This window comes from Staurois parvus, unplaced genomic scaffold (assembly GCF_062004578.1).
Source record: "Staurois parvus isolate SC_StPar_1 unplaced genomic scaffold, SC_StPar_1.0 ptg000347l, whole genome shotgun sequence".
NCBI lineage: Eukaryota > Metazoa > Chordata > Amphibia > Anura > Ranidae > Staurois > Staurois parvus.
The window spans coordinates 5,144,263-5,158,367 of NW_028318143.1; the positions used below are offsets into that span (position 1 = coordinate 5,144,263).

The window sequence follows — 14,105 nt, forward strand, 5'->3', positions numbered from 1 at the left end:
AACACGCAAGGCTCACGGCCTGAGAAGGTGCAGGAGCCTGTTTTGGTGCATGTAGGGCTGCCTGTCCAAGTTAATGGGCTGTACTATGCCGTTGCTGACAAAATGCACAAAAAAAGGCACCTTAGCGCAACACGCAGGTGTGAATGGGGCCTAACAGTGATTAGACCTACAGCTCCCTGTACATTAGTGGGACCACCTGTCCTGCGCTGTGCTGGGGAACTGCAACATTCATAGTTCTGGTTTTTGTGTGTTCAGGCAAAATGAATGGGCTAAACGCTCATTAGGCCTCATTCACATGGTCGTAGTACAGCGTACACCCGTGCGAGAGCCGCGTTTAGGAATGCAAAGGTGTTCCTGGTATCTATGATTGCCACCTTATCCCTTTAAAACTGAACAGATATTAATTACACAGGTACTAAGGCTAGGTTCAGACCTATGCAGTTTGCGTTTGATCTGTTTCTGCAGTGCTTCTTGCAGTGTGTTTTTGCACGTTTTTTTACGCATTTTTTATGTGTTTTGCATTTTGTTTCTTGTTACTAGGCGGCTTAAAACACAGCAAAAATGCACTAATGCTTTTCTGCAGCGTCTCCATTGAAGTCTATAGAACCAAAAACGCAACTTTTTGCGTTTAAAAAAGTCCCTGACCCTTTACAAAAAATGCAGCGGGTGAAAACGCGGAGATGTGAACATGGACTGTAAATGGACTGTAGTGTGTTTCTGCAAAACGCTGTGCAAAACACTTAGGTGTGAACCTAGGGTAAGTGAGTATAATCACCACCTAAATAAATGAAAAAATGCAGCGCAACAATATATATACAAATATATATACAAATATGATGCTAACAATATAATACGTGATAATGAAAAAACAAAAACCTGTGCTTGTGAAAATCAACGTGTGCTATACCAGATGTCTTACCGATACATACATACAGTTGCAAGAAAAAGTATGTGAACCCCTTGGGATTACGTGGAGTTTTCCATGAATTGGGCATAAAATGTGCTCTGAACGTCATCTAAGTCACAACAATAGAAGAACACAGTCTGCTGAACATAATACTACACAAACATTAGATGTTGCCATGGTTTAATTGCACATAACATGAAAACATTCACAGTGCAGGGAGGAAAAAGTATGTGAGGCCCTAGCTTAATGACTTCTCCCAGAGCTAATTGGAGCCAGGAGTGAGCCAACCTTGACTCCAATCAGTGTGATGATATTGGATGTGTTGCTGACAGCTGTCCTGCCCTTAAAAAACACATACCTGTTTTGGGTTTACTGGTTTCAAGAAGCACTGTCTGATGTGAACCATGCCTCGCAGAACAGAGCTCTCAGAAGACTTACGATCAAGAATTGTTGACTTGCATGAAGCTGGAAAGGGTTACAAAAGTATCTTCAAAAGCCTTGATGTTCATGTGTCCACGGTAAGACAGACTGTCTACAAATGGAGAAAGTTTAGCACTGTTGCTACTCTCCCTCGGCGTGGTCGTCCTGTAAAAATGACTGCAAGAGCACAGCGCAGAATGCTGCATGAGGTAAAGAAGAATCCCAGAGTGTCAGTTAAAGACCTACAGAAATCTCTGGCACATGCTAACATTTTTGATGACACATCTACAATAAAGAAAACATTAAACAAGAATGGAGTACATGGGAGGACACCACAGAGGAAGCCATTGCTGTCCAAAAAGAATATTGCAGCACGTTTGAAGTTTGCAAAAGAGCACCTGGATGTTCCACAGCACTACTGGCAAAATATACTGTGGACAGATGAAACCAAGATTGAGTTGTTTGGGAAGAACACACAACACTATGTGTGGAGAAAAAAAGGCACAGCACACCAACATCAAAACCTCATCCCCACTGTAAAACATGGTGGAGGGAGCATCATGGTTTGGGGCTGCTTTGCTGCCTCAGGGCCTGGACAGATTGTTGTCATTGATGGGAAAATGAATTCCAGAGTTTATCAAGACATTTTGCAGGAAAACGTACGACCATCTGTCCGCCAACTGCAGCTCCGCAGAGGATGGGTGATGCAACAGGACAATGACCCAAAGCATACAAGTAATTCAACAAAACAATGGCTGCAACAGCACAGAATACACCTTCTGGAGTTGCCCAGTCAGAGTCCTGACCTCAACCCGATTGAAATGCTGTGGCATGACCTTAAGAAAGCGATTCACACCAGACATCCCAAGAATATTGCTACACTGAAACAGTTTTGTGAAGAGGAGTGGTCCAAAATTACTCCAGATCGTTGTGCAGGTCTGATCTGCAACTACAGGAAACGTTTGGTTGAGGTTATTGCTGCCAAAGGAGGATCAACCTGTTATTAAGTCCAAAGGTTCACATACTTTTTCCTCCCTGCACTGTGAATGTTTACATATTATGTGCAATTAAACCATGGCAACATCTAATGTTTGTGTAGTATTATGTTCAGCAGACTGTGTTCTTCTATTGTTGTGACTTAGATGACGTTCAGAGCACATTTTATGCCCAATTCATGCAAAACTCCACGTAATCCCAAGGGGTTCACATACTTTTTCTTGCAACTGTATAGGACCCCATAAACTGCACATAACTGGTGATATAAAAGAATTGTGCACACAAACAACAATTATGGGTACACCGATGACGTCAGACTGCAAAACGGAAGTGCACGTGCCGCCATTTTGGAAAAGGGATTTCTGCACACTTCTTACAGCAAACACTGTATAGTGAGTTTTTAAACCCTGTAGTGTCCCAGGAGGACACATTTTATTGTGAGTTTTATTGGGACGCAGTATCTGCCTGTACACATTCACTACTCCCAATTTGACATCTGTGCATGTTCCCAAGCACACAGAATGTTCCACACCTGCATGGATGTCAGATTGGGAGTAGCGGCTGTGTCTGAGCAGAATTTGGCCCAATAGACATGAGTAGGACTGCCTGCACAGGGATGCATGGAACACCCATACACCCCCATGCAGATAAACAAGGCCCTCATAGGGGCATACAATGTGGTACACCAGTGTAAACAAGGCCTTGCAATAAAAATAAACACAATGACAAGCGGCAATGCGGTCACAAAACTGAGATGAACCAACAGATTGTCAGTGATGTGGGTGCACAGCCAAAGTGCATCCACCCTCGCACCTCATGTGAAAATTCTGGTGCCGAAACTGAAAATTCAGGATGCACTTTTTTAAAAATTAATATATTTTATAAAAATGTATATATTTTTCAAATGCAATTTTTTGGGAAAATATTTTAATGATTAAATAATTAAACACAACATATACCCAATATTTTTGTAAAATATGAAAGATGATATTACGCCGAGTAAATGGATGCCTAACCTGTCAAGCTTTAAAATTGCGCACACTTGTGGAATGGTGTCAAACTACAGTACTCAAAAATCTTCATAGGTGTCTCTTTAAAAATGTCTACAGCTTACCAGTGTAAAGTGACAGAGGAGGTCTAGTGCTAGCGTTATTGCTCTTGCGATGACGTTCGTAGCGATACCTCACGTGTGGTTTGAACACTGTTTACATATGTGAGCATGGCCTATGCATGCGTTCACCACTACGGGGGACGGGGGCACTTTAAACTTTAAAAATATATATATTTATTTTTTTACACTGTTTCTTTTCAAAAAAATGTAATCACTTTTATTCCTATCACAAGGAATGTGTGCATCCCCTGTGATAGAAACAGGGGCGGACTGACCATTTGGAAATTCAGGCACTGCCCGAGGGCCCGGGGGTCAGTAGGGGGCTCCATGAGATGCCCCTGGTACCTTTTTCATAGGCTTTTTTGAGTTTGGGCAAGGACACAGGGGCCCCATGATCCCCTATTACCCGGGGGCCCCATGAGTTGTCAGTCCGCCCCTGGATAGAAATAATTAGTGACAGGTCCTCTTTATGGAGAGATATGATGTCAATAAGACATGACCTTGTTTACAGCGCCCTGATGATCAGTGTAGATGTCCCCTCTGAGGAATGCCAATTACCGGCTCTCCTCTCCTCTGTCAGAGTGACAGCTCGAGAGGAGAGAAATGCTGATAACCGGCATTTCCTTACATGCGATCAGCTGTGATTGGACACAGAGCTGAAGTAATTGGCTCTTTCCGCTGATCTGTTGTGTCCCATGGACACAGCGCACCACCCATTGCTGCGCTGCGTGCCCCCGGGGGGACGCACACGCAGTTAGATTGGGAGAGCGTCATATGACGTCCTCCCAGAATGAGAGAACAACCGCCTGTCCATCATTTCCTTATATGCTGGGCGGGAGGCGGTTAAACGATGTATTGCATTCTGTGCTACCAGACGTGATCCATTCAAGTGAATAGGTCCACGCCAGCACTGCCCTGCAATCATGTGCAATGCATGGGGTTGCAGAGCCAGCATTTTCAGTGTTAGAACAGGCAATGAGGAGGCACCTCATTCATTGACCACCTCATTCACCACCACTTCTCACCTCTTCACCACCTGTAAAGCCTCCACGGATTGCTTTTCAGAGGGTTGACAAGGTTTTGCCACCCACTTAAACTAAGACATGCAGCCATTCAGGACTGTACACATCCTGTGGCGCTTTGCTTAGCAGCCATAGCGAAAATTAAATGGCCTGTTGCAATTTGAGTGAATGGGGTCAACTGTCCCATGTAGTTGCTGCACAATAGGTTTGCATTGTTAGGGTTAACCTCCTTGGCGGTATTCCCGAGTGTAGCTCGGGGTAAAGTTTCAGTACCACAAGCGGTAACCTCGAGCTACACTCAGGAATACCATGCGGCGCTGCTCTGCGATCCCTCGATCTCTTACCTTGTCCTGCGCTCCCGCGATGTCCCTCCTGCAGTGTCCCCGGCAATGTAATCCGGCGGATGCCGGCATCTGTCATCTGGGTTCCATCCCCTGCGAGCGTTGGGATGTACGGGGGACGGAATGGCAGGAAATTTGAAAATGACAAAAAGTGACATTCACTAAATACACTAAAATGACATAGTAAAACATTATCAAACCATTTCACATACCATTTCACATACATTTTGTCCCGAGTGCTTTGTCCTGCGCCCTGCCTGCATTTTTATGTTCTTTCTGCCTGGAAACTGAGAAACGTCCATGGCGTCCAAAAAGCGTCCCTTTAGGTCAAAAGCGGTTTTAGACCGGCTAGAGAACAGCGATAGTAAATCAGAACCACTTGCAGAATTGAGTGTGGAAATTCATCATCAGACACTGAAAACGATTCTGCGACTTTGCTCAGTGATGTGCGAACTTGGCGCTATATTTCAAATTTCAGTGTTTTTGGTTTGATTATATTATTGAATTAAATTTATTATTATATTATTATTTTTTATGATTATTTATTAAATTATAATTTATGATTTCGTGTTTCAAGTTTTATCATACCCGGGATGTTTACTAGACTCTTGTTCGTACAGATTTCAGTGAGTTATTCCTAAGAATTACAGGCCTACAATATAAAACGCCAAATTTCCATGCAAAATAATGGTACCGCTTTCAGCACCAAAAGTCTGCAATAATCATACCGCCAGGGAGGTTAATCAGGCAACATATCGTCTCCTCACTACCTGTCAAACACCATCACAGAACACTTTTTTAGAGAGCTGGCAAGGGCTACCACCTGTGCAAATGAGCCCCAAGGCCCCGTTCACATGGCTGTTCAAATTAGGTCCACCTAATTTTTTAGGTGGACCTGACTGGAAGGTCCATAGAGCCCTGTGGACAGGTGGACACCCGACTACCTTTGGGTCCGATCAACTCTGCTAAAATATACAGCATAGGACTGCGTCCTTTTCTATTTTGGAGGATCAGATCAGAGTTGCCTGATGTAAACAGACAGCAGAATCCATTTACACCCGGCTGGCCATAGAGCGGACAGGTGTCCTCTCTCCAGGAGCTGATTGGGCACGAATGTGACATGTATCTCGCTCTGCTCCAATCAGTAGGGGGTCAGCTCAAGCGTCACCTGCTGTTTGAAGAAGGATCCACCCCGTGTGAAGGGGGCCTAAGGGTTATTTTTATGGTTGGGGTTAGCTGAGGACTAATCCTGTGCTGAGGATATATGAAAGCTGCGATTACTAACCTCTTCTGAAAATGCTAGTTCCCTGGCCGCCATACTATTGCCATGTCTTTCTAATCTATGGACCTGGAAAAGCATGTAGATTTGGGGTAATAATGTTAGGCTCACAGTGCTCATTACATGCTAGTTTCAGTGACTGGAGAAAGTACTGAAGACAGACAATGCCAAGTTACTAGTATATCAAGAAAGAAGCCACCAAAGGCAGGCATGAGACTTCAGGGGGATCATTTTATTTCTCTGGGGCAGAGAGGGGTTGTACAGCGCAGTCATAAAGTATTCAGACCCCCTTCACTTTTTTCAATTTTGTTATATTGCAGTCGGATACTACAGTTGTTTCAATTCATTTTTTTCTCATTAATATGCCTGCAGTACCCCATATTGATAAAATGAAAACAGGATTTCAGAAATGTCTGTGAATTTATTAAAAAGAAAAAATTGAAATATAACATTTACTTAAGTATTCGGACCCTTTACTCAGTACTTTGTTGAAGCACCTTTGGCAGCAATTACAGCCTTTTTGGGTATGACGCGACATGCTTTGCACACCTGGGTTAGGGGATTTTCTGCCATTCTTTTTTGTAAATCCCCTCAAGCTCAGTCAGGTTGGATGGGGACCCTCTGTGGACAGCCATTTTCAGGTCTCTCCAGAGATGTACAATAGGGTTCAAGTCAAAGCTGTGGCTGGGCCACTCTAGGACATTCACAGTGTTGTCCCTAAGCCATTTCTGTGTTGTCTTGGCGGTGTTCTTTGGATCGTTGTCATGTTGGAAAGTAAACTTTCGGCCAAGCCTGAGGTCCCAAATGCTGTGAAACAGGTATTCATTGAGGATATCTTTGTACTTTGTTCCATTCAGCTTTCCTTCAACCCTGACCAGTCTCCCAGTCTCTGCTGATGAAAAACACCCCACAGCATGATTCTTCCACCACCATGCTTCACTGTTGAGATGGTATCGGGCAGGCGATGAGCAGTGTCTGGTTTCCTTCAAACATAACATGTAGAATTAAGGCCAAACAGTTCAATCTTAGTTTCATCAGACCAAAGAATCCTGTTCCTCGCAGTCTGAGAGTCCTTGAGGTGCTTTTTTGCAAACTCCAAGCAGGTGGAGTTTCGTGTGTTTTTCACTGAAGAGAGGCTTTTCTCTATCCACTCTGCAATAAAGCCCAGGATGGTGAAGGGCAGTGATGGATGTCCTTTTGGAACTTTGTCCCATCCCCACTCAGGATCTCTGGAGGTCAGTCAAAGTGACTATTGAGTTCTTGGTCACCTATCTTACTAAAGCCCTTCTCCCCCAATTGCTCAGTTTTGCTGGGTGACCAGCTCTTGGAAGAGTTCTGGTTGTGCTAAACGTCTTCCATTTGAGAATTATGGAGGCCACTGTGCTCTTCGGAACATTCAGTGCAGCAGAAATGTCTATAGTTACCTGCTCTGTGCAGTGGTGTTGCACAGAACAGCCCTGATTCTCCTCTTCTCAAGTCCCCCGCAGCGCTCCTAGCTCCTCTTTCCTGTCATGCACCCCCATAGCAAGTTGCCTGCTCCCGAGCTGCTGCTCCTTGTGTCCATTCACACATGGAGCCATGGCTCAGCCCCGCCCTAATTGTCTCTTCATTGGCTCACTGGCTATCTCAGCCAATGAGGAGGCAGAGACATAGGACAGCCAAGGTTCTCGTGGATAGTGATGAGGCTCAGGTAAGTATTAAGGGGGCTGAGGGAGCTCCTGCAAACAGAAGGTTTTTTACCTTCATCCATAGAATGCATGAAGGTAAAAAACCTTGAGCCTTTACAACCACTTTAAGGCTGAACTCCAGGCACACAAACCTTTGTTCAAATATATTTCACAATAGTCACAAAGGATAAACATTCACTTAGTGCGCACTAAATGCCTTTGCAACCCTAGTTATTACCTTGCAAAATTAGCAGTGGCATCATCACTGTGCTATACATGTCTGCCTGTGCAGAGATCAGAGCTGTAGAAGGGGCTGTGCTGGCCCCACCTACTACTGGATGTCTGTAGAAAACTGCAGGAGGGGGTGGACACAAGACCTGCCACCCTACAGAAGGAGAGAGGGCAGCAGTGAGTGGTCTTTATTACAGAAAGCTCCTGCATAGACGTTTTGCACTGGATTACTGCACAGATCAGGAATAAATACACAAAACACCACAATATTCAAGTAAGAATATACCGTATTTTTCGCTCCATAAGACGCACTTTTTTCCCCTATAAAAAGGGGGGGGGGAAATGTCAGTGCGTCTTATGGAGCGAATGTAAAGCGGCCGGGACGGTATTTCTGTCGCCACCATGTCAGAATATCGGGCCGGCCGCTCAGCTCTTCTCTCCTGCAGGAGCTTACCTGTTCCTCGCTCCAGCGCTGCAGTCTTCCCGTGGCGGCTTCTGTGACAGCCGGGTGCCCACTGCGCATTCCTTGTACTATGTCCGCAGTCTCTGGTCATCCCCTGTACTGTGTCCGCAGTCTCTGGTCATCCCCTGTACTGTGTCCGCAGTCTCTGGTCATCCCCTGTACTGTGTCCGCAGTCTCTGGTCATCCCCTGTACTGTGTCCGCAGTCTCTGGTCATCCCCTGTACTACGTCCGCAGTCTCTGGTCATTCCCTGTACTACGTCCGCAGTCTCTGGTCATCCCCTGTACTGTGTCCGCAGTCTCTGGTCATCCCCTGTACTACGTCCGCAGTCTCTGGTCATTCCCTGTACTACGTCCGCAGTCTCTGGTCATCCCCTGTACTATGTCCGCAGTCTCTGGTCATCTGTACTGTGTCCGCAGTCTCTGGTCATCTCCTGTAGTATGTCCGCAGTCTCTGGTCATCTCCTGTACTGTGTCCGCAGTCTCTGGTCATCTCCTGTACTGTGTCCGCAGTCTCTGGTCATCTCCTGTAGTATGTTCGTAGTCTCTGGTCATCTCCTGTACTGTGTCTGCAGTCCATTGGTTCAGAATATTTTTTTTCTTGTTTTTCTCCTCTAAAACCTAGGTGCGTCTTATGGTCAGGTGCGTCTTATGGAGCTAAAAATACAGTACACCTCCTATATTTTTACAATATTTGCTTATGCCAGAGTTCAGCTTTAATGGCCCTGTAATCTATTTTTTATGAAATTGTCTTATACTGTTTTTTTTGCCTCCTTAAAGTGATATTCACGGTTTGGATGTTTTTTTTAATAACAAACATATCATACTTGCCTGCTCTGTGCAGTGGTTTCGTACAGAGCCGCCTCAAACCTCTTCTTCTCTGGTCCCCTGCTGGTGCTTCTGGCCCCTGTGACCAGTGCCCCCAATAGCAAGGCGCTTGCTATGGGAGCACTGGTGCATGCTCAATCTCAGGCTTGACCCTATGCATCCATAAGACACAGAGCTGCAGCTCGGCCTTCCTTTCTCTCTCCTCATTGGCTCACTGGCTGTGACTGACAGCAGTGGAATCCAATGGCTCCTGTTGCTGTTTCATCCAATGAGGAGTGGGAGTCTCAGGACAGCCGAGGTCCTCATGCACATCACTGGATCCAGAGGGGGCTCAGGTGAGTATTAGGGGAGCTGTGGGGGGACCAGCATAGAATGCATGAAGGTAAAAAAAAAACCTTCTGCCTTTACAACCACTTTAAGCTCCAGAACCTCTTCTTTTCAACCTCAATTCCATTTGTTTGGAATAAGCAGTGCATGTTATTGTGGTCACATGCACTGCTCTGTGTACATTACACATCCCATAGTCTATAGTCCATCTTGGGATCAAGCAAGAGAGAATGACCACCTTCCTAGATACGGTGGGACCATGGGGAATGAACATAGCTACCCTCTAACAGGAAGTCGGATTGCAGCAGCAAAAAAAAAGATTTGGAGATTCGGAGGAGGCTTAGAGCAATAGAAGATACTTTTTTGAGTTACAGAGTTAGTCTGGCTGAATAAAGACAAAAGTCCATCCAGTTCAAACATTAAAAAAAAAAAAAAAAGTTATAATCCTATACCACAGTTGATCCAGAGGAAGGCAAAAAAACCCCAGCAAAGCATGATCCAATTTGCTCCTGCTGGGAAAGAAATTCCTTCCTGATCCCCTGAGAAGCAATCGGATATTCCCTGGATCAACATTACCTATAAATGTTAGTATCCAGTTATATTCTGAGTTAACAATACATTATTATTATACAGTGTTTATATAGCGCCAAAGGGTTTGCTCAGCGCTGTACAATAGCAAGGGGGACAGAACATGAGACAAAACGGTAACAATACAATACACGAGGGGTTCGAGGGCCCTGCTCTTTCGAGCTTACAATCTAGGAGGGAGGGGAAAGTGGTACAGGAGGAAGTGGCTGTGGTGGATGGAGTGGTGGGAGAAGTGGAGGAGATCAGTTGTTAGGTGACGGTGGGGTAGGCTTCCCTGAAGAGATGGGTTTTCAGAATGCGCCTGAAGGTGAGAAGGGTAGGTGACAGTCTGAAGGATTGGGGTAGGGAGTTCCAGAGGATGGGGGAAGTCCTGGAGAAGTCCTGCAGTCTGGCGTGGGAGGTGGAGACCAGGGAGCTACAGAGTAGGAGGTCCTGTGAGGAGCGAAGGGCATGGGTAGGGTGGTATTTGTGGTGGTATACATTCCTGAATAGACTTTTTTAAACCAGAATTTAGTGTCACATAAATTAGTTGAGAATTAATCTGATATGCTGCAAAGCACTTTTTTCCTTTTTTAAAAAAAAATGACCACCTCTGTATTCTTCCTTTACAAGTGGAGTGTTGCTTTAAAACGATGAAATGGCGCACACTGAGCTGACATGTCCGGGATGACATTAGCCACCTGTCAGGAGTGTCTGAATAGAATATGGTATCGAATTCCCACCGCCACCCATTAATTTTTCAATATAATGAGCAGCTAATTGGCTCTTCAATTGTAGACGTCTTCTGTTCCCGAACAAAAGGCCGAGCTTTTGTTTTATAAGTATGGAAAAAGGATTTTTCTTAAAATATAGAACTCAGTTTTTGAAGTTCTAAAGAAGACCTTGTAACATGTTAGTAAACAAGCCAGCGATGTGTACACATTGGAGATACAGTTTCTGTGTACATATAGACAACAGAGGAATGAATACATAGTGTGAGCGCACGGCATAAATCAGGAGGAGGAGATGACAGCTACAAAATAACAGATTATTTCTTCTTCCAAAACAGCACATCTTCTGTCCTGAGAGGTCATTTGTAAGAAAATAAAAAAACGCAAAGACTGCATGTATAAGGTCACACAGAGTAATCATGTTTTGCCCTAAAAAAAAAAAAGCGAATATCCACTTGAAGACCAGGCATTTTCTGGCCCTTTTTGTTTACATGTAAAAAACAGTATTTTTTGCTAGAAAATTACTTAGAACACCCCCCCCCCCAAACATTATACACACTATATTGCCAAAACTATTGGGCCGCTTGCCTTTCCACGCACATTAACTTTAATGGCATTCCAGTCTTAGGCTGGCCATACACTATACAATTTTCTGTCCAATTTCTGCCCAATTTCCTTTAGATTTACCTTCAACTATGTAGTGTACGGCCTGCTTTATTGGATACAACTGAAAGTGTTGTTTGGGTTTGACCTCATATTATATGATTTTTGGTAAATCTAAAGCAAAATTCTCAAGAAAATTGTATAGTGTATGGCCAGCCTTAGTCCGTAGGGTTCAATATTGAGTTGGCCCCGTCCTTTGCAGCTATAACAGCTTCAACTCTTCTGGGAAGGCCGTCCACAAGGTTTAGGAGGGTGTCTATGGGAAGGTTTGACCATTCTTCCAGAAGCACATTTGTGAGGTCAGGCACTGATGTCGGACGAGAAGGCCTGGTTCACAGTCTCCGCTCTAATTCATCCCAAAGGTGTTCTATGGGGTTGAGGTCAGGACTCTGTGCAGGACAGTCAAGTTCCTCCACCCCACACGCACGGCCATCCAGGGCAGTGTGCCTGAGCCGACAGAGAGGAGGACTGTTAGTAAACAAAGCAGTCCTCCCTGTCGGAGATGATTGACAGCTGCTGACGCAAATGGTGGCACGGGTAGGGCGCACGCCCCCTACCCGGAAATACAAAATTGGATGTGTGTCCAAAAAAGGGGGGAAAATGTCAGTGTGTCTTATGGAGCGAATATGGAGCGGCTGGTCCGGTATTTCCACCGCCGCCGTGTCAGAATACCGGGCCGGCCGCTCAGCTCTGCAGCGGGACCTTATGGAGATGATGGCTGACCTTTGGGGAGGGGGGGAGCGGGTACCTGAATTTGACAGGTACCCTCTCTTACTTCCGCGGAGTTGTTCTTTGACCTTACCTGTTCCTCTGTCCAGCGGCGCGCTGTCTTCCGGCTTCTGTAGTGTGGGCACTGGGCATGACAGCCGGGTGCCAAGTGCGCATGCGCAAGAAGCGGTGCTTTTTGTGAATGGTAAGGCGGTACCTGGGACACATGACAGATCCCAGAAGCCGCCGGACCAATCACAAAGCGCAAGGGCTTCTCGCTCATGTGCACTGGGCACCCGGGTGTCATGCCGAGCGCCCACACTACAGAAGCCGGGAAGACAGCGCGCGGCTGGATAGAGGAACAGATAAGATCAAAGAACAACTCCGCGGAAGTAAGAGAGGGTACCTGTCAAATTCAGGTACCCGCTCCCCCCCCCCTCCCCAAAGGTCAGCAGTCATCTCCTGTACTGTCCGCAGTCTCTGGTCATCCCTGTGCTGTCCGCAGTCTCTGGTCATCCCTGTGCTGTCCGCAGTCTCTGGTCATCCCTGTGCTGTCCGCAGTCTCTGGTCATCCCCGTGCTGTCCTCAGTCTCCGGTAATCCCTGTGCTGTCCGCAGTCTCTGGTCATCCCTGTGCTGTCCGCAGTCTCTGGTCATCCCTGTGCTGTCCGCAGTCTCTGGTCATCTCCTGTACTATGTCTGCAGTCCATTAGTTCAGAAATTTTTTTCCTGTTTTCTGCCTCTAAAACCTAGGTGCGTCTTATGGTCAGGTGCGTCTTATGGAGCGAAAAATACGGTATATATATATATATATATATATATAATTGCTTTTTGCGCACCCCTGCCACCCTGTAGCAGTATATCTGCTATAGGGTGGTCGAGAGGTGATAAACGGATGCGGACATTAATGGATGTAAACGGATGATCATCTTTAACACACTTTCTGTAGGAATGATCTATGAATCAATGAACCTTCTATTGACAAATCCCTGATTAGGAGATTGCAGCTTCCCAGTAACCGGACAAAGCCATGTCTTGACTACCAAGTCAGCTCTGCTAATTGTAACACACACAACAAAACAAAGCTTATCTAGATGTGATGCAATGAAGTCCCATTCCTGACAATGTGTGTGTATTTAAGGTGTGTCAGGACCTACGCTCAGCTGAATGGGACATACAGTGAAGAGTGAAAGCGCTCAATACTACATCCCTGCATGGAACCTGTTCCCTTCAGACCCTGGAATAAAAAGTTTTCGATTCGGTAATCGACTTCTATCGGGATGCAAAGAGATGCCCCAGGATTTCCTTCACCATGGACAGCTACCAAGTTCAAACTCCCATGAGTCAGACCAGGCCGTCTACAGCGGGGGTGAGTGCACACCTTCCATCGGCTAAACGTTTCATTGACCGCGTTTGTATCAATGTATGGAATATATGTTGTATGAAAATTTCCAACGTTCCACTTGGTGCTGTTTGTTATCAGATAGGAGCTTACAGATTTACATTTAACTTAAAGCGATATTAAACCCAAAAGCAAACATTTATTATAATGCACCTTCCCAATTCTTAGATGTGATGGCTGCATTCATTTTCTTTTTAAGGCTCTGTTCACACCAATGCGTTTTTTAGTGCTTTTTGCAGGAACGTACTATAGTCCATTTAACATGGTGTCCTATGGAACATGTTCACATCTATGCTTTTTTGAGCTGCTGCGTTTTTGGAAAGGGTCAGGGACTTTTTTAAAAGCAAAAAGCAGCATTTTTGCTACAATACAGTTCAATGGAGAATCTGCTGAAATGCATGGTAGTGCGTTTTTGCCTCGTTTGCATTTTTATTCTGCCCAGCAA

The 14,105-nt window shown here is 45.3% G+C and overlaps 1 protein-coding gene across 1 annotated transcript in view; it reads left to right on the forward strand.

Annotated features, from left to right (window-relative positions):
- The first annotated feature begins 13,410 nt into the window (after nt 1–13,410).
- The window catches only part of SPATA1 (spermatogenesis associated 1), a 35,447-nt gene continuing 34,752 nt past the window's right edge, over nt 13,411–14,105 (forward strand). The window contains exon 1 of the mRNA XM_089684397.1: nt 13,411–13,627. Within this exon, the coding sequence (XP_089540523.1) occupies nt 13,571–13,627 (57 nt within the window). The 5' untranslated portion in view covers nt 13,411–13,570. The remainder of the gene's footprint in view (nt 13,628–14,105) is intronic.